This window comes from Lithobates pipiens, unplaced genomic scaffold (assembly GCF_037356315.1).
Source record: "Lithobates pipiens isolate NorthernLeopardFrog02 unplaced genomic scaffold, aLitPip1_a1.2 Scaffold_13, whole genome shotgun sequence".
In the NCBI taxonomy this organism is placed as follows: Eukaryota; Metazoa; Chordata; class Amphibia; order Anura; family Ranidae; genus Lithobates; species Lithobates pipiens.
The window spans coordinates 211,898,898-211,917,471 of record NW_027507718.1 but is presented as its reverse complement, the minus strand read 5'-3'; the positions used below and the strand labels follow the sequence as shown (position 1 = coordinate 211,917,471).

Below are 18,574 nucleotides of genomic sequence, written 5' to 3'. Positions count from 1 at the left end.
AGCCACAGCAACATCAGGAGCATTTCCTCACACATGCTCATGATGGGATCCATAGTAAAAACACAAAAAATAGGACAGCTATCTACAAACACACTGTTCTCTCTCTGCTGCTCTCACAGAATGGCAGAAATAGGTAATAATGTACTTGTTTTGCATGCATTGTGGGTATTTGGGAGGATCTCCTGAGGTGATCTTTAAAAAACGCTTCTAACCTCAAATGCTAATAACCACTGCTAAACTCACATAAACTCGGTATGTAAAAGCTGCAAAACTGACGTTTTTCACTGTCGGTTTCCAGCTGTCAAGTTTCCAGCGTTCAGACAAGGTTTTCAACTGCCCTGTGTACAAGTCCTAGAAGCTTTGCTGAAGTGCTGGTAAAATGTAGGTACACATCCTTGATGTCAGGCTTGGTGAATTCCATGTAGAACTTTTGGGAATGAATGAATCAATTAGGGCCTTGAGATTCAAGATGGGGAGGATGCCCACTTTTGGTCTGAGAACTGTGAACAGGTTGGAATAGAATCCATGGAACCATTCTACCACCTCTGTCAGGTTTTTATAGTTGTTCGGTCCCCCTTAGGAATATTCAACTCATTTGTTCTGTTTTACTGTACCGCCAAGAGTAAAAGTGAAGCCCAAATATTGGGTTAACAGAACAGGAACAGAAAGAAACCCCCCCCCCCCCCCCCCCCAGTGAGGATTCCCCAATGGGACATAGATTGCTTACTCTAATCAAAAAAAAAAGTGTGAAAAGTTTGCTTTTAGTTTTATTTCTAGAGAAAGGGTCTCAGCGGCTGAGTACTCAGAGATCACAAGAGGATGGTAGATTGAATAGGGATTCTGTAGAAGGAGAGGAAGCACACTTACGGCCCCTGTGGTCATATTCAGCAATTAAAAGTTCTATCTGGACCATTAAATCCTGCATGACTTCAGGGAATATTTCCCAGGATCGTGCTGAGGAGGTGACCATTCCCAATGAAGCTAAGGAAGACACAGAATTTAGCACAGGGCAAAATACCAGAACAGTGTCTGTCACCTTAGTGGGTACACTGCAAGGAAACTGTTAATAACGTGTGTGTTGAAGCCATCCGGTGTAGCGGACTGTCCCCATTGTGTCTAGAACCAGGCATATGTAACTCAGAATACAAGGCTAAGCCTGAGGATCAGGTGGCTGAAGGTGACAAAGTCACTGTAGGTGGGCAACAGAGATAAAACCTAGGAAAATCCCACAGGCCACTTGCGAGTAGAAGAATCACAGGACTCCAAAGCTGAGAAAAGGCAGACTGATAGTTGCATATAGGAACCAGCACAGAAGTTGATGTAGCAAGAATCGTGGTTGATAAAAAAATTAGTAGCTAGCAAAAAGGAGACACTTTATCCACAGGGAAGGTGGTGTTCATGCTTCCAGGACACTAGCAAAAAACAAGCATGCCAGGAGTAGAAGGGTTTATACTGGGTTGGCACACAATGTTTATGTTTGTCACTGATCACTGTATTGGTGTCACTGGTCCCAAAAAAGTGCCACTTAGTGTCAGATTTGTCTGCCGCAATGTCGCAGTCCCGCTAAAAATCGCTAATAGCCCCCATTACCAGTAAATACAATAAATAATAAAAGTCCATAAATCTATTCCATAGTTTGTAGACACTATAAGTTTTGCACAAACTAATCACTATACGCTTTTTGTTTTTTGTTTTGTTTTTTAACCAAAAATATGAAGAAGAATACATATTGGCCTAAATCGATGAAGAAGTTTGATGTTTTACATTTTTTTTTTGATATGTATTATAGCAGAAAGTATCGTTTTTCTTTCAAAATTTACGGTCTTTTTTTGTTAATAGCGCAAAAAAAAAAACGCAGAGGTGATCAAATACCGGCAAAAGAAAGCTCTATTTGTGGGAAAATTTTTTTTTTTATCTGTGTACAGCATCGCATGACCGCGCAATTGTCAGTTAAAGTAATGCAGTGCTGAATGGCAAAAAATGGCCTGGTCATTAAGGGGGTAAAACCTTCAAGGGCTGAAATGGTTAAAATACGAGTCGCATCAATTCACTACTTAAGGAGGATGAACAAAGGGAGGCAAGTTTAGAAATCTAGCCTGTGTGACAACCATGGTTACCACTGCCATTAATGTAGACATGATAGGTCATGAAGTATGTTATTTGACAGATTGCTAGGTGAAAATAAAGATAATACGCTGAAAAAAAGAAAACTAATGCCATCACTACATCTACAGAGTGGTAAGCTGCAATATATTACATTTTGAACTTTGATTTTTTTTTTAAGTTTATATACATACCTTAATACCCATCATAATGAAAAGGGAAAATGGTAATATTTGTTATTTAAAAAAAAAATTTAGTTGCATGATTTCCATGACCTCTCACTGAACCCTAGTGATATCCAATATCTTATTATCTTACTGGAAATGCTGAACCAAAACACAAAACATCTTGAAAGTGACCGCCGAGAAAACACTTATAATGATTTTCACACTTTTTGCGTATACAGGCAGTCCCGGGTTACAAACAAGATAGGTTCTTGTAGGTTTGGTTTGTTTTTAAAGCGGAGTTCCCCTTTAAGGGAAGGTGACCCCCTGACATGCCATTGGCATGTCATTTTTTGCAGTGGGGAGGACACTCTTTTTACAGGGTTCCAGCTCCCACTTTCTTCCCGGAAAGGAAGTTCACCTCTCCCCCCTCCCTCCATTTTGGGACACGTCACAGGTCCCAGATGATTGCCCGGACAGTTACAGTGCGGCTCGTGCCACAGCTGGGCACCCACAGTGACAATGACGGCACTGCAGGGAGGAGGGGGAGATGAGCGGGGCTTCATTCCCCCGCATTGCTGGACCCTGGGACAGCTAAGAGTCTGATTATTAAAAGTCAGCAGCTACAGTATTTGTAGCTGCTGACTTTTTTTTTTTTTTTTTTTTGCCGGAAAACCGTTTTAAGTTGCATTTGTATGTAAGTTGGAACAGGTACATTTTTTAAGTGCAGCTCCAGCCAAAGGAAAGGGTTAACTGTCCATGCAGTGATGTGGGATTGGTGACAGGTCCGCCGGACAGTAGGTGGCAGCATTTGGTGAGCAGCAAGATGGTTGCCTGGCGGTTTCTGGGACAATCACGCTGCCTCCGTTCTTAAATACAAGTCGTATGTAAGTCAGATGTTTGTAACTCGGGGACTGCCTGTATTGGCTAATATGAAAGCAATGGAACAAACACTGATTTAGGTTTACAAGAATACTAATTTGCCATTTGGAAAGGGTAAATTCCGTGTAAAAAAATAAATAAATAAAAAAATGTTGGCACCTGAAAGTAATTGTCAGATTAAGGAATGTTTTCCAGCACTACCCCTGCAAATATATACTTGCTGCCTATGCTGGCAATTTATCAGCATTGGGCAGTATGATAAAGCATGTTTGTGGAAACATTAAACTGCAGTTTCTTACTGAACAGATTGTCACCATTCCTAAAAGTAAGCCACTGCAGGCAGCACATGTTTGACATCAGCAGCATACTCTTCAGTACCTTGTGACCTCAAATCCCATCTTACTACTAAAATCTAGATGAAGGTCTTCTGTGTGTCACCCGAAAAACAAATATATTGCACAATCCTCCATGCTTAAGAGGTCTTCATGAACAGGAAGGCGTTCAGTTCGCACCATCTAAGACAAAGGTGCTGAAAGAAATGAATCGAGAAAACAGTTACAAGGTTATACCTTAAAGCGTTTGTTAACCCCAAAAAAAGAAAAATAGATTTCCCTTAAAGCAGATTCAACAGTGCTGTGCTGTGTAATCTGCCCCCCTCTAAGCTATAAAAAAAAAAAAAAAACTCCCTGAACCTGGCACTTCCTGTATCCACTTTCTGTGCTGACCACGAAAATCAGAGCTACTGAGTTCTGAGCACCGTGGTCAGAGTGCCTCCCTCCGCCATACGCTGCTGTCCCCTCTGCTCTCCTCTCTCTCCCCCTCCTTCCTGCATGTCAGCTCGTGTCTGTGTCTCTCCATCTACGCTCCCCGCCGCTTCTAGTAAAATAAAAATGTTTTATGCTCACTGCCAGCAACTCTTTCACATCTTGGCAGAGCACACCGCATTAGTCTTTTAGAAAAACGAGCGCTGTAAATACTGTTTTAGCACTGTCTTCAGGCCAGTCACGTGACTATCAGCCGGTTTCCAGGGCTACTGCAGGAGAGGAGATTTCCCTGGTTGATGTCAGAGGGAGATCAGGCTCCTCCTGCAGTATCCATTCGTCGGAGCCGTACATCGGCCGCATGTCATGTGACCGGCCTGAAGACAGCTCTAAATAGGTACTTACAGCACTCGTTTTTTTTAAAAGACTAATGCAGTGTGCTATGCCAGGATCTAAAAGTCTGGCAGTGTTTGAGTTATATGGGTTAATAAACTCTTGAAAAGTCATATTGATAAAACATTTTCCTAAAAACACATTGCCAGCATCTGTTCTTCGGTAGGAAAAGGCAATTACTGTATTATTCAGCCTATTTATAATGGGGTGAATGTTACATTTATCAGGCTGCAATAGAAATCATTACCTTTTTTTTATAAAGGAAAATTATATAATGGTCTACAAAAGACCCACGGCTATAGTAGTACTTGGAAAGTTAACTTTTTTTCTTTAAACAAGAAAAATAATGGTGCTGTATGTTACTAATCTGGCACATGGGAAGTTACAAGAACAGGGCTTCATGTCATGCTATCAGCCTGCATACCCTTCCGCCTTTATAGTGCAAATAAAGTTAAATGGACACCAGACTCTTTGGCAACATCACTGCTGAGGTGAAAATGGCAACAGGGAGGGTCATGTCCACCACTTATTTGCCTCCCCTCCCAATCTAAAATGTGATCCCAAATGTGGTGTTATATTCAGTAATGCCACAGGGAACCCAATGGAAGCACATCCCAAGTTAAAATGGTCCCTTGTCCAAGGATGCCCTTCACGTCTTATGTACAGTTTAGGAAATCCCAACAATTATTTTATTATTTGACTTTTCATGGAATTCCAGCTTGCAAGTCTGTTTTACTGTGCTGGAAGTGTAGCAGATGTACTTTTTATAGTTTCACAGTTGGTAAGGTTGAATAAAGACACTAGTTTATGTTCATGTTGATAATCATTTCCCAGATCTCTGCATGTTGTGTTTACTAGGAGTCTTTTAAAACTATCAATACTTCCTGAAAAAATAAAAAAAACATGGAATGGCACCCCGTGAAATCAGTGAACAAGCAGAATTAAAGCTGCCCCTTTAAAAGTGTACAAGTCACCAAAATCCGACAATTAAATCAATGGCCCGTCCTCCCGTCGCTTCTTGGAAGAATTAATGTTCTTAGGATGTTGATACTTTCCAAACTTCTTTATTTGAGACACTCCCAGTGGCAATCCACCGATTTCACATCTAAAGGTTCTCCAACAGAATTACCTAAGCTTTGTATGGAATAAACCCCCCCCCCCCATCGCATTGAGAATTCAATGGTCCTTGCTCTAAGAACTAAGGTGGGGTCTAGCCGCTCCAGACAGCATTAAATATTATTATGTATTTCATTTGCGGAGACAGACGTCTTGGACATCTAGGAAGGCCCCAAATAGATGGGCCAAAATCGAAATGGGGATTTCCTCCCCGGTCTATCCATGCTACATATTGTGGCCTTCCTCGAGCAAACATATGTCACAATTGAGATCCATATGCCTAGGCCCAATGCTATTCACATTATCCATATGGAAGAGATGCTCAGAATGGTTTTCCCTTTCCTCCCTTTGACACCTTGTGAACCCAGTGACACGCAGATTTATGTCTTTTTCAGATCTCCAAGTGAAACATCAGGTCCCCAAGACACTTTTTTTATTCCTACTTGCAATTTAAACATTACTTCTCAATAAAATCATCCTCACTGTTTCTGGAGAAACCTACTACTTGAACTTTTGAACTCATTTGTGCTAATGGTCCTTATGAACCTCAATTAATTTTGTCTATATACAAAATTCTACATGACGCCCTCCCCCTGAGTCCACCCACACATATATGGAAAAATGGTCCCATATTTTACAGAAAGCTATCTCTTTAGAGGATTGGGGGGAAATATGGGAATCCACATCTAGAACCTCGCGTTGTCTTATGCAGACAGCATTTCAGATTCTTCTTTTCTGGTATAGGACTCCTGACATCTTGCACGCTCAAAACCTAGAAGCCTTATGTTTATGCTGGAGATGCCAAGCGTCCACAGGCACCCACTTTCATATATTCTGGGAATGTCCAGTTATTCGTTTTTTTTGGGACCAGATTGAGGTTTTTTTTGCAAACCTACTGAACTCCCCCGTGCCTCTCAAACCTATACATTACCTATTGGGTCTTCCTCTACCAGGTATCTCTAAACCCTTTAGGGAGACTTATGTCCTTTATTTTATTGGCTGCAAAGTGAGTCATACATAGATGCTGGTTGTCCACATCTCCCCCTACCTTCCCACAATTTTTAGCTACAGTGACAGGCATATGAAGGATGGAACATTTGACTGCATTGATTTACAGTTCATTACCTAGGTTCTATAAGATCTGGAAGGCATGGGATGAATCTGATTTCTCTGCGGAAACCGATCCATTCAGTGCCTTAATTAGGGCTGAAACAACTAATCGATTAATCGACAACTAATCGATTATGAAATTAATCGATTACTATTTTCATAATCGATTAATCGGCCAGTAACATAATGGGTAAAAAAAAACTAAAATGAGCCCTTTATAATACAAAGAGCAAATAATCGCTACTTTAAATATTACTTTCACTGTTCTACAGTAAATAAAGTGATCCCCTTACAGTAGTGATTATCTGCTTTTTCTACTATAAAGGGCTAATTTTAGTTTTTTTAACCCCATTATGTTACTAAAAGTCTTAGATCTGGTTCACATCTATGTGTTTTTTTTGGTGCTTTTTGCATAAATGCACTACAGTTCATTTACATGGTTTCCTATGGGACACGTTCATATCTGAAAGTGTCAGGGACTTTTAACGCAAAATGGTTCTTTATTGGTTCAATATACTTCAATGGAAAAGCTGCAGAAAAGCATGTAATGCATTTTGCAGCAATTTGTGTTTTTTAATCTGCCCAAAAAATGCAAATTGCAGTAAAATCACGTGCGCAAAAATCAAAACGCACAGCAAAGGGCACTGCAGAAACAGATCAAAAGCAAACTGCATATGTGTGTACCGAGCCTTATGCTGGCCACGCAGATCAATTTTCAGATGAGAATATTCAGACTAAAAATCTTTGTACATTCGCTGAATGAAAGAATTTTGGTTGAAATTTTCACTTGTTTTTAGAATGAATGTAATATCTGAACGAAAACCACATACACTGTCTGAAAATTCCTTTGACTAAGAAGTTTTCTATTATTTCTAAATTTTCCCATCACTGTGGTTGAAAATGAACGTCAATTTGACCCACTTTTTTTAATTAAGGTTATTAACCGATTAATCGATTAATCAAAACAATAATCGGCCAACTAATCGATTATGAAAATAATCGTTAGTTGCAGCCCTAGCCTTAATTAAGAGTCCAGTACACCTCTCACACTACAGTTGACTAATGATTGTGACTATCTCCCCTTTCCCCTTCTGAGCTATCTTTTTCTTTTTCCAATGTTTTCCCTTTTTGAAGTTTTCACTTTTTTTTAAAGTTTTCATTCAGTTGTACAGTATGGTATGATGTAGTACATATGTGTAACTGACACAAAAATAGAAAGCTGATTTGTTAGACTACACCATGCATTTGAGAGTTCAGATTCCTGTGTGCATGTGATACTCCCTATATGTTGAAATGCCATACTTATCTCTTACTCTATTGTCTGTTTTATAAAAATGTTATAAACAAAAAAAATAAAATAAAAAGCTTAACAAACAGCGATTACACTCACATGTTACAGTGCCGATCCGGGCACCAGGTGTAATCAGCATGTGCAAGCCGGCTAGTCCTTGAAAGATGGCGTGTAGTCTGTGTCTTTTCTCATCCCATTCCTTAGGAGAGACACGGACTACACAGTATCCTTCAAGGACTAGAGGGTTTGCACATGCTGATTACACCTGGTGCCCAGATCAGCACTGTAACATGTGAGTGTAATCACCATTTGTTGTCAAACTTTTTTTCTTATTAAAATTACTAAAATATGAGACCTTCCTCTATGTCTTTTGTGAAGTAATTTTTCCATCCTAGTTTCATCTCGAGGGGCCAATGGAGTGGAACGGTGCTGTCAGTGGAATCAACTGATATTCCAGAAGGGCTGTTTGACCCTCCTGTTAAAAGGGGTCATCATTTTCTGGTGAGTGGCCACCCATCTATTGAGCACTCATGTTGAAGATCTAGAAATCTATTTTTGAGCATCACATTTTGGTGAACATTACTAGTACCTCATCCTTTAATATATTTTATCAATACTTCCTGCTGACACCACCAATTGTGGAAGAGAGTTGAACATTCTTACTGCCCTGACAGTGAGAAAAACCCTACCCAGCTTAAGGTTAAATCTCTTTCAATCTCATTGTGTGGCCCTGTGTCTTCTTACACTCCCTGAGACTAAATAGTTTCCTACCTACACTGGGATTACTATTGAGGTATTTGAATATTGCTATCATATTCACTCTCAAGCTTCTCTTCACCATGGAGAATAGGTTTAGTGCTTTGTAGTGGTTCCTCATAATTGAGCTCCTCCAGTCCCCTTGTTAATTTTGTTGCCCTTCTCTGGACTCTCTCCAGTTAATCCTTCCTAAGAATTGGTGACCAGAACTGGATGGAATACCCCAAAAGTGGCCGAACCAGAGTTTTACAAATTGTCAGGATTATCGTTTTATATCTGTAAAAATGCCCCTTTTATATACATGCTAATAGTCTGCTAGCTTTGCTTGCTGTGGCTTGACATTGCATGCTATTGCCCAGTCTGTCTTTCAACTAGGACCTCCAGGTCTTTTCCACCCTGGATTCCCCCAGTTCTCCTCCTAGTGAGTAACTTGCGTTTATATTTTTTAGCCCCCCTGTGCATTACTTTAAATTTTTCAATATTAAACCTCATTTGCCATGTAGTTGCCCACCCCATTATGTTATTCAGGTCTTCTTGTAAAGTTTCTCACAAGGCTTTTATATGCAGTGAATATAAAAAGTCTACACACCTCTGTTAAAATGCCAGCTTTCTGTGATGTAAAAAAAAAAAAATGAGACAAAGATAAGTAATATTTGCCCACTCTTCTTTGCAAAAACACTTTGAATCTGTCAGATTGGAAGGACATTTCCTGTGCACAGCCCTCTTTCAGATCACCCCACATATTTTAAATCAGATTCAGGTCTGGGCTCTGGCTGGGCCATTCCAAAAGTTGTTGATTTGGATGTATTCTTTGGGCCTTTGTCATGCAGAAAGATGAAGAAGTTCCTCTTCATGTTCAGCTTTCTAGCAGAAGCCTGAAGGTTTTTTTGGCAATATTGACCGGTATATCGAACTGTTCAGAATTCCTTCTAGCTTGACTAAAGCCCCTGTTCGAGCTGAAGAAAAACAGTTCCAAAGCATGATGCTGCCACCACCATGCTTCACTGTGGGTACGGTGTTCTTTTGGTGATGTGCAGTGTTGTTTTTGCACCAAACATATTTTGGAATTATAGCCAAAAAGTTCAATCTTGGTTTCAGACTATAACAAATTGGGAGACTTCAGATGTGTTTTTGCAAAATTTAGCCGGGTTTGGATGTTTTTCTTTGAAAGAAAAGGCTTAAATCTTGCCACTCTACTCCAAAGCCCAGACTTATGAAGAATATGGGATATTGTTGTCACATGTTGAAAGGACAGGTTCCCTCAGTTTGGTGGGTGGATGAAGTGGGTTAGAACAGCAGGGCAGCGGTACCAGGATGACCCTTTGAGAGAAGGCACCAATTTCTTTTTCAGATTTTAATCCTGACTCCCTGAAGGTCGAAATGCATTGGGGTAGCATGGGTGTTATTTGTAGCTTTTGAAATATTGATGTATTTGTAAATTGTTCCTGTAACTATCTTTGTACCAAATGTTGCATATATCTTTTATCCATCGATATGCTGTAACGTATACCAGAGTCCGTATTTTAAATTTATGAAGGCGATTAAGCCTTTGCACTAATAAAATAAATATATTTTTACAAATTTATTTCTGCTTCTTGTCGCTGCCTGAAAACCCCAAGGGGAACCTGTCCTTTCATTCTTTGTAGAATATTTAGGGGTGTGCAGCCAGCTCGTTATTTTATTTCCATGCACTTTCTTTTTTCTTACATTGTTGTCACATGTAACACACAGCCTGTACTTGCCAGATATTCCTGCAACTCCTTTAATGTTGCTGTAGGCCTCTTGTCAGCCTCCCTGGTCAGTTTCTTCTCGTCTTTTCATCATTTTGGAGGGACGTCCAGTTCTTGGTAATGTCACTGTTGTGCTATATTTTCGCCACTTGATAATGACTATCTTCACTGTGTTCCATAGTATATCTAATGCCTTGGAAATTATTTTGTACCCTTCTCCTGACTGATACCTTTTAACAATGAGATCCCTCTGATGCTTTGGAAGCTCTCTGAGGACCATGGCTTTTGCTGTAGAATGCAACTAAGAATATGGCAGGAAAAACCTATTAGAACATCTGAACTTTATTTGGGGTTAATCAGAGGCACTTTAAATAATAGCAGGTGTGTACTGACTCCTATTTAACATGAGTTTGAATGTGATTGCTTCATTCTGAAAACAGCTACATCCCAAGATATAAGAGGGTGTTGCGCATTTATGCAACCACATCATTTTCATTTTTTATTTTTACTTCCCTGCCCCCTAAAAGATTTCGGTTTGTTTATCGAGTTGTACAGTTTATAAGGTCACAATAAAAGGTAGAAAAAATTATTTTTCTCGGTTTTTCACATTTTTTTACATCACAAAAATCTGACATTATAACAGGGGTGTGTAGACTTTTTATATCCACGGTATTACCATTTTAAATGGAGAGTTCTAAATAGCAGATTTCGCTTTATTGTAGCTGCTAAAAAATAGTTATTGTACTTTAAAAATTAGCTGGTCAAATTTCCAGCATTGTAAACACAGTGACTGCAAATCCAGAGAAAGAAGGCAGTTGGTAGATATACTGTATACATTTACTATTGCAATTATTTGTTATGGTCACTGGCAGGAGTGTAGCATTTTAATGGAATTAAAGTGTTACTAAACCCACAACAGTAACATCAGTCTGTATATGTAGCATAGCATGATTGTTATACTCACTGTGGAACTTAAGGGGTTAATCCTCTGCATTGTGAAAATGGCTGTTTTATCCTATATACACACATCCTTCCCTCCTGCACTGTCTAGCTGGGGAACACACGGGCAATAGCCAACCTGCACATGCTTAGTTGTGTCTTTTATGCTGGAAAGAACATTTACTTGTTCTTACTTGTTCTCAGAGATAGCCAAGTCACATGATATTGGCTTCACACATGTGGACATATACACAGGCTGTAGCGATGGAAATCTCCTCTTACCTGAACTCAGCACTGGAGAAAATGTGCAGTTTAGCACTGACTGTGGTATACAGATCAGCCAAAAATGTATATGGTGGCAATATTTTAATGGAAAAAGAAGATTTATAAGCTGTGGGCACCATGGGGGGGCAGATGAACTATTTACATATTACTGGGTTTAGTAACACTTTAAAGCTCCGCAGTGCAAATCCCTTTATATCACACAATTTAAACTTCAAAACGTTTACTGATCCCAGGATTTATATGATCTAAATAAAGCCCATCAGAAACAGCTGTATCAGTATGTGAAATTCCTACTCCTGAAAGTATTTAAAAGTGTATATGGCAAGTAACTCATTAGAAGTCTTATGGTCCTACCTCACAGATGTTCCACATGTACAGGGCATGGCTGACTATGTCTGTACTGCATGATGTACACTGTAGACTGGTGCCACCAGTACAGCATTACCACTGCTAGTATGTGCCAGAGCTGATGGCTGGATCCAATGTAGTTTAACTGACCTGAAAAAAAAAAGTACCATGCAGGTGTGATATTTGCATGATATAGTTGTATCCAATAGAACATATCATATCAGCTATTAAGTTGTTAAAGCGAATCTATAGCCAAAACTTCTTAGATTTTGGATAAAGTGGAGAACAACTAGAACCCCTGTCTCTGCTGTGTGGTACTGTCTTTTCTTACTCACTGTTCTAGGAAATAATGGAAATCTCCCAAAAGTAACTCAGACAGAAGTAAAATGCTATAGAAACACCATGAGGTTGATTTGTTAAATCTGGTGAGTGCAAAATCTGGTGCAGCTCTGCAAAGAAACCAATCAGCTTGCATTTTTTTTTTTTTTTGTCAAATCTTAATTGAACAAGCTGATGTTAGACACTGATTGGCTACCATACAAAGCTACACCAGATTCTGCACTCTCCAGTTTTAGTAAATCTCCCCCTATAAGTCTATGGATTGTCAAGACTCATCACAAACTTTACAATTAAGCATAAATACATTCTTGACGGCATGAATTTAAAATCTACAGTCCCTGCTTGGCCCAATGTTTTACCCAGTCTGGGTAGAGTTTAGATCAAACCACAAACATCATTAGCAATATCCTGCAGCATAAGTTTTGTGCAAGATAAATATGGAAAGCTGTTCAGCTTTAGTGCAAGTTTCCTATTACAACACTAGGATTAATCTTGTAATTATAGCAGGCAGACCCTCCAAGCTAATATTTACTTTTAGCAAGTGCAATTCCATGACCTACTTCAGATCTATCAAGTAAAATTCCAGCGTGTAGATTAAAAGGATAAGTGCAGCTTTACACCTTTTTGGCACTCCGTGTCCTTTAAGATATTGTGCATGTTTCAGGCCTGTCCATAGAGAGTAATTGCCTATGTTTTCCACATGTACTGAGTTAAAGATGTTGAAGGGCATTATCCGCCATGTACAGGATTTTACCCACTTTCTGTTTGGGGCAATTTTGATATTTTACACACACGCATTAAAATCCGTTTTTTTGGGGTAGAACCCCTGGCCATTACAAGTTTTCTAAAAGCAGATTCTCTGGAGAATAAAATAGTGGTTGTTGCTATATTTTATTTTATGTCGCACAATATGTGTGCAGCACTTTATCAAATGCAAATTTTCGGTAAAAAATACAATTATATAAATTTCCGTGCACACTAAAACAATATAATACCCACTTTTTGGTAACATATAAAAGATGATGTTGCATTGTGAAAACAGATACCAAACATGTCAAGATTTAAAATTAAGCACGCCTGTGAAATGGCGAAATAAGGTACTTAATATTATCCATAATGATCAGTGTGTGAATAGTTATGCACTACTATATGTGAAAAATGCCCAATGCAACACTAAAAATAGAAAATTGATATGAAAACAGCTGCAACCATTAAAAGTGACCTCAAACCACTAAAATAAAAATTAAAGTAAAATGGTAAATGGTGCGCTCATTCTATTCACTTCAAATGTCAAAATTGTAAGTAATGACAATAAAAATGTAAAAATATCAGTGAAAAAAGTTTAAAATAAGCAAATGTGTCCAATAAATATCCAACAATGGGTACACAGTGCTAAGAAAATTCTTTCAAGGTAAGGCTCTTGGCAAGAAACATAACAATCTTCAGCAGTTTCAAAAGGCTGGACAGACAATATATATATATATGATAATCGGATGAATAATCCTTCTAGAGGGTATAGATACTGGCAGTAGAGTTGTTTACAGTTCAAATAAATAGAAAAGGGGGTTAATCCACACTTTCAGGAGAAATGGCCGCTCACCTCAAGTTTTTGACCATGATGGTCTAACAGTGCTTGAAAATGAACACATTTAGCCATGGATGGATCTTCTCCAATATATGTGACACTGCTCCCCAGCATAGTACGGATCTCTGGATCAAATATCTTCCTATGGGGCTTTAAATCTGTAACACTGATCTCCCAGGAGAGCGTTTTCCAAAGCAAGGCAAAAGAGGCAATAATAGTGCAATATTGCTGATAAAACCATATTTATTAGAGTTAAAAATCCAACTGCTCACATTGATCAAACTGGAAAAAGTGCATTAGAAAACAACAAACAAACAAATAGAAACAAATGGCATCTCCCCCTCACCGTACTTCCAGGAATCTTAATCACTGGAACAGACGTCACTGGCTCTACCTGAGCAGTTGGATTTTTAGCTCTAATAAATATGGTTTTAACAGCAGTATTGCGCTATGATTGTCTCTCTTCCCTTGTTTTGGAAGACGCTCTCTTGGGAGATAAGTGTTGCAGATTAAAAGCCCCATAGGAAGATACTTGATCCAGAGATACGGACTATGTTGGGGAGCAGTGTCACATATGTTGGAGAAGATCCATCCATGGCTATCATGTGTTACTGTGCAAGCGTGGTTTGATCTTCATGGTCAAAAACTTGAGGCGAATGGCCATTTCTCTGGAAAATGTGGATTAATCCCCTCTTCTATTTATTTGAACTGTGAACAACTCTACTGCCAGTGCCTTTTGAAACTGCTGAATATTGTTACGTTTCTTGTCAACAGCCTTACTTTCGAAGAATTTTCTTAGCACGATGCACCCATTTATTGGACACATTCAGTTATTTTCAACTTTTTACACCGATATGTTTACATTTTTATTACTTTGACATTTGAAGTGAATAGAATGAGTAAACCATTTACCCTTTTATTTTAAAATTATCCATAGGTGATGCTTTAAAAGGCTACAGGTTATCAGTTTAGAGTGAAACATGAATTTTGGCACTAGAATTGGCATTGTTCTAATTCTGATGTTCACGGCGATACCCCACAAGTGGTGCAATTATTATTATTATACAGGATTTATATAGCGCCAACAGTTTGCGTAGTGCTTTACAACATGATGGCAGACAGTACAATCACTGCTTACATATATGTGCGCATTTGCATGTGAGCACGGGGGGAGAGGGGTGCTTTAAATTACTTTAAGATTTCATTTACCTTTTTTATTCTTTGACACATAAAAAAAAAATAATAATCCATTCTACTTTATTGCTATCATAAAGGATGAACAGCACCACTTGTAATAGGGCTGGGCAGTGACAGGTACTCTGTATGGTGCAATCAAACCCATGATCCCTCTTCTACCCTTCAAAAGCATCTCATCAAACACAGATCTTGTTTGAACAGATGCTTCCCTGGATGTACTGGTCACGGAAACAGCACTGAAACCAGAAGTGATGAAATCCTCGTCAATTTTGGCTTCACTCGTCACAGGGGAGATGGGGGGAAAAGATGTTCCCCCATTACCTCTGTGGGTAGCTGAGCCGGTGGAACGGGATCGGCGCTGGTTGGCTGCAGGGGAAGTGGGGTGTCCCTTCCGAATCCTGTAAAAATGATGGCGTGGCTGTGAAGCTGCTCAGACTTTTACAGGATTATGGATGCAGTCATGATCCTGATACACCCTCTTCCCATCCAGGGCATATATAGAGTATATATATGTATCCTGGATGGGAAGTGCAGTAAGGATGGGGTGGGGGTTAAATAATACCCCAGCCAATGCAAACATTTTTTGTTACAATGAAGATAAAGGCTTACATTTAATTATTTTTATAGTTGAAGGTTTTCAACTGCTTGCAATAAATAGAGTTAAAACATAAATGAAGAGAGTGCAAAGCTGCCCTAGTGTAACTCAGCTTTAATATGGTAATAATAACGTTAAACACCACAATGGTCAAACTCACATTGTGTGAAGACAGATGCAGAATAAGGATTCCACTGTGGCCACACTCCTATAACCATCTTAAGATCCTGTTAGGGGAAGGGGGGCCGTGGACGTTCAACCTAGCTGCCCGGATCCCAGCAGAACATCCGAGGCTATCCACCACCATGCTCGATGTGCAGATCCTAATACACTTGCGTCCAGTCCAGCCGACACTGCTCTTTGAGGACACCCCTTACCGAGGAAGGAGGCCATGCCTCCGAAACGTGTTGTCATGGCAACTGTCTGACGTCCTCACTCTCTTCCCCTTTGTATCTTGCTCATGTGGGTTCATGTGTCCTTGAAGAGCAGCGCTGGCTGAACCAGACGCAAGTGCAAGTAAGATCTGCACATCAAGCTTGGTGGTGGATAGCCTCAGATGTGCTGCCAGGAACCGGGCAGGTAGGTTGAACGTCCACAGCTCCCCCTTACCCTGGCGGGATCTTGACGTGGCTATAGGAGTGCGGCCACAGTGGAATTATTATGCCGTATCTATATTCACACAATGCGAGTTTGACCATTGTAGTGTTTTTAACTTTACCATATTAAAGCCGAGTTACACTAGGGTGGCTTTGTGCTCTCTTCTTTTGTGTTTTGTCTAGATGTGTTCCTACGCCCCAGAGGATCCATATGGAGCAGCAGCACCCTTTGACTTGTCTAATTATCACCAATAGCCAGCTGGAGGGCTATACCAAACTGTTGATCAACGAACCTGCTAGTTTTTTCTTTTGTGTGTATTTTTTGAATAAATATAGCTAACCTGGATAGTTTTTTTCTCTCAACAGAACATGCAGTTAAGCTGATTACTAAAGGAGGAGAAAAACCTCACACACTAAATTATGTTAAAATCCAATTAAATCATGTGAAAAGCAAATTCTGATTTACTTCAGGATTAGATAACTGAAGTTAATATATTTACAGAAGCTATTGTGGAAAGATTCTCCTTTGGTATATCAACCAAGTGTGTTGTGATCTCACCAGACAAAAAAACTCCAAAAATGTTTTACCTGGAAAATACCTCTCTGGAACTTTTGATATATAAAACAGAAATGCAGCTACAGCAATTATGTACATCACAATGACTCGAGGAGCAAATTCCTAAGGTAAGAAAAAAATAGTTATTCCATTATGATTCAACCCCTTCAATAAGTAAAATACATGGCGAAATTCGATTGTTCGCATACCTGCACAATGGAAGAGCCAATACCCCCATTAAGCAAAATCCAATGAACCGTAGGGATGATTCCATAGCCAGACACAGAACAAAATATAACTGAGCGCAGTCTATGCCACTGCTGGGTGAGATAACTGGGGTGAATTTGAGCAAAAAACACTGCCAGGATCATGGCAAGCACTGTAATTAAGTACACCTGACGCCAGTACTGTAAGAGAAATAAAAATGGATACATAAAAAACATATGTTGTCGGCAAGAAAACATGTTAAAATCATGGTCTTGTACCAAATCCATGATGTAAACTAAGGCAAATAATGATCTATTTAAAATTCAGCTGCAGCTATAAAAAAAAATGAGGATATTCAGTAAATTCTAACAGATCTGAATTTATTACAATACCTAAAAAAGGTCAGCAGTGGCGAGAGCAGAATTTCAACTAACAACTTAATATGATTAATCCAAGTCTCATGTAGAAAGGTTACTATACCTTTCTCTCACCTATACAACTCACTTTTATATCTACTCTGTGTAGCTACAACAGAAAAAAAAGGGAATAACCTCTGCTAGACCAGTCTGATGCATCCTGGATTTGCTAAAGTATTCAATAAAATAAAATAAATCCAGCCAGTAGTATACTAGCTTAATTTGTACTGGTCTTAAACCCAAAAGCAAACATTTATTAAATTTAAGCTTATCAATTTCTAGATAAGATGGATGTATGTATTAGTTTCATTTTTTAGGCTTGCTTTCCTTTATATTCATCTGGTGATCCAGCCAGCACGGCTTTTTTTCATAGCACAAACTCTCTAGCAGAATGCATCAGTTTACATGGATGAGATAAACCACTTAACACTGGAGGGGGGGTTAAAATGATCAGCTTTTATGTAAAAACTTTTATCCCAAAAGTTTAAAAAAATAAAAAAGTTTGCTGTAACATTATAAAGTGTTAGCTGGAGTTTGGCTTGAATTTGTTTGTGGTTCTGCTAATATATTTACCACTCCCCTCCCTCCACACTGACAATGCTGCTGTCTGTTGTGCCTCCTGTGCTCATTCCTTCAGAGATGTGTAACATTAAAGAGGAAGTAAACCCTGATGGGTTTACTTCCTCTTTCATTCCATGCAAAAGCAAAGCATAATGGACTACTATGCATCGCATAGTAGCCCATTATGTGTCACTTACCTGACACAGGAGCCAGCGATGTCACCGCTGTCCCCTATGGTCCGGCGCATCCATCTTTTCGGTGGGGTCTCGCGGCTCCGCAGTATGACGTCACTCCCGCGCATGCGCACGGGAGCCGACACGCGCGGCAGCTCCATTGTTGGAAATGCCGCGCTCAGTGCGCCTGCGCGCCGCTGTCTACGGCAGCGGTGCCTGTCTTCGGGCAAATATTTCTTGGACCTACAGGTAAGCCTTAATCTAGGCTTACCTGTAGGTCAAAGTGGTATGTAAGGGTTTACAACCACTTTAATATGGGAGGTGTGTTACTGGCAAGATCACCAGGTGAAAACAGAGGGGAAAGCCAAACAAAAAGAAAACGATTGCACCCACCACATCTAATGATTAGTATGCTAGAATATAATGCATTTTTGGTTTTGGGTTTAATACCACTTTAAGGCAAGCTAGAAC

The 18,574-nt window shown here is 39.5% G+C and overlaps 1 protein-coding gene across 1 annotated transcript in view; it reads right to left on the bottom strand.

The window, feature by feature from the left end:
• Positions 1 to 694: 694 nt before the first annotated feature.
• PAQR3 (progestin and adipoQ receptor family member 3) overlaps positions 695 to 18,574 on the bottom strand; it is a 63,057-nt gene continuing 45,177 nt past the window's right edge. The window contains exons 5-8 of the mRNA XM_077476179.1: positions 16,956 to 17,153; positions 16,779 to 16,869; positions 11,885 to 12,028; positions 695 to 3,678 (exon numbers count right to left, since the gene is read on the bottom strand). Of these exons, the coding sequence (XP_077332305.1) occupies positions 11,886 to 12,028; positions 16,779 to 16,869; positions 16,956 to 17,153 (432 nt within the window). The 3' untranslated portion in view covers positions 695 to 3,678; position 11,885. The remainder of the gene's footprint in view (positions 3,679 to 11,884; positions 12,029 to 16,778; positions 16,870 to 16,955; positions 17,154 to 18,574) is intronic.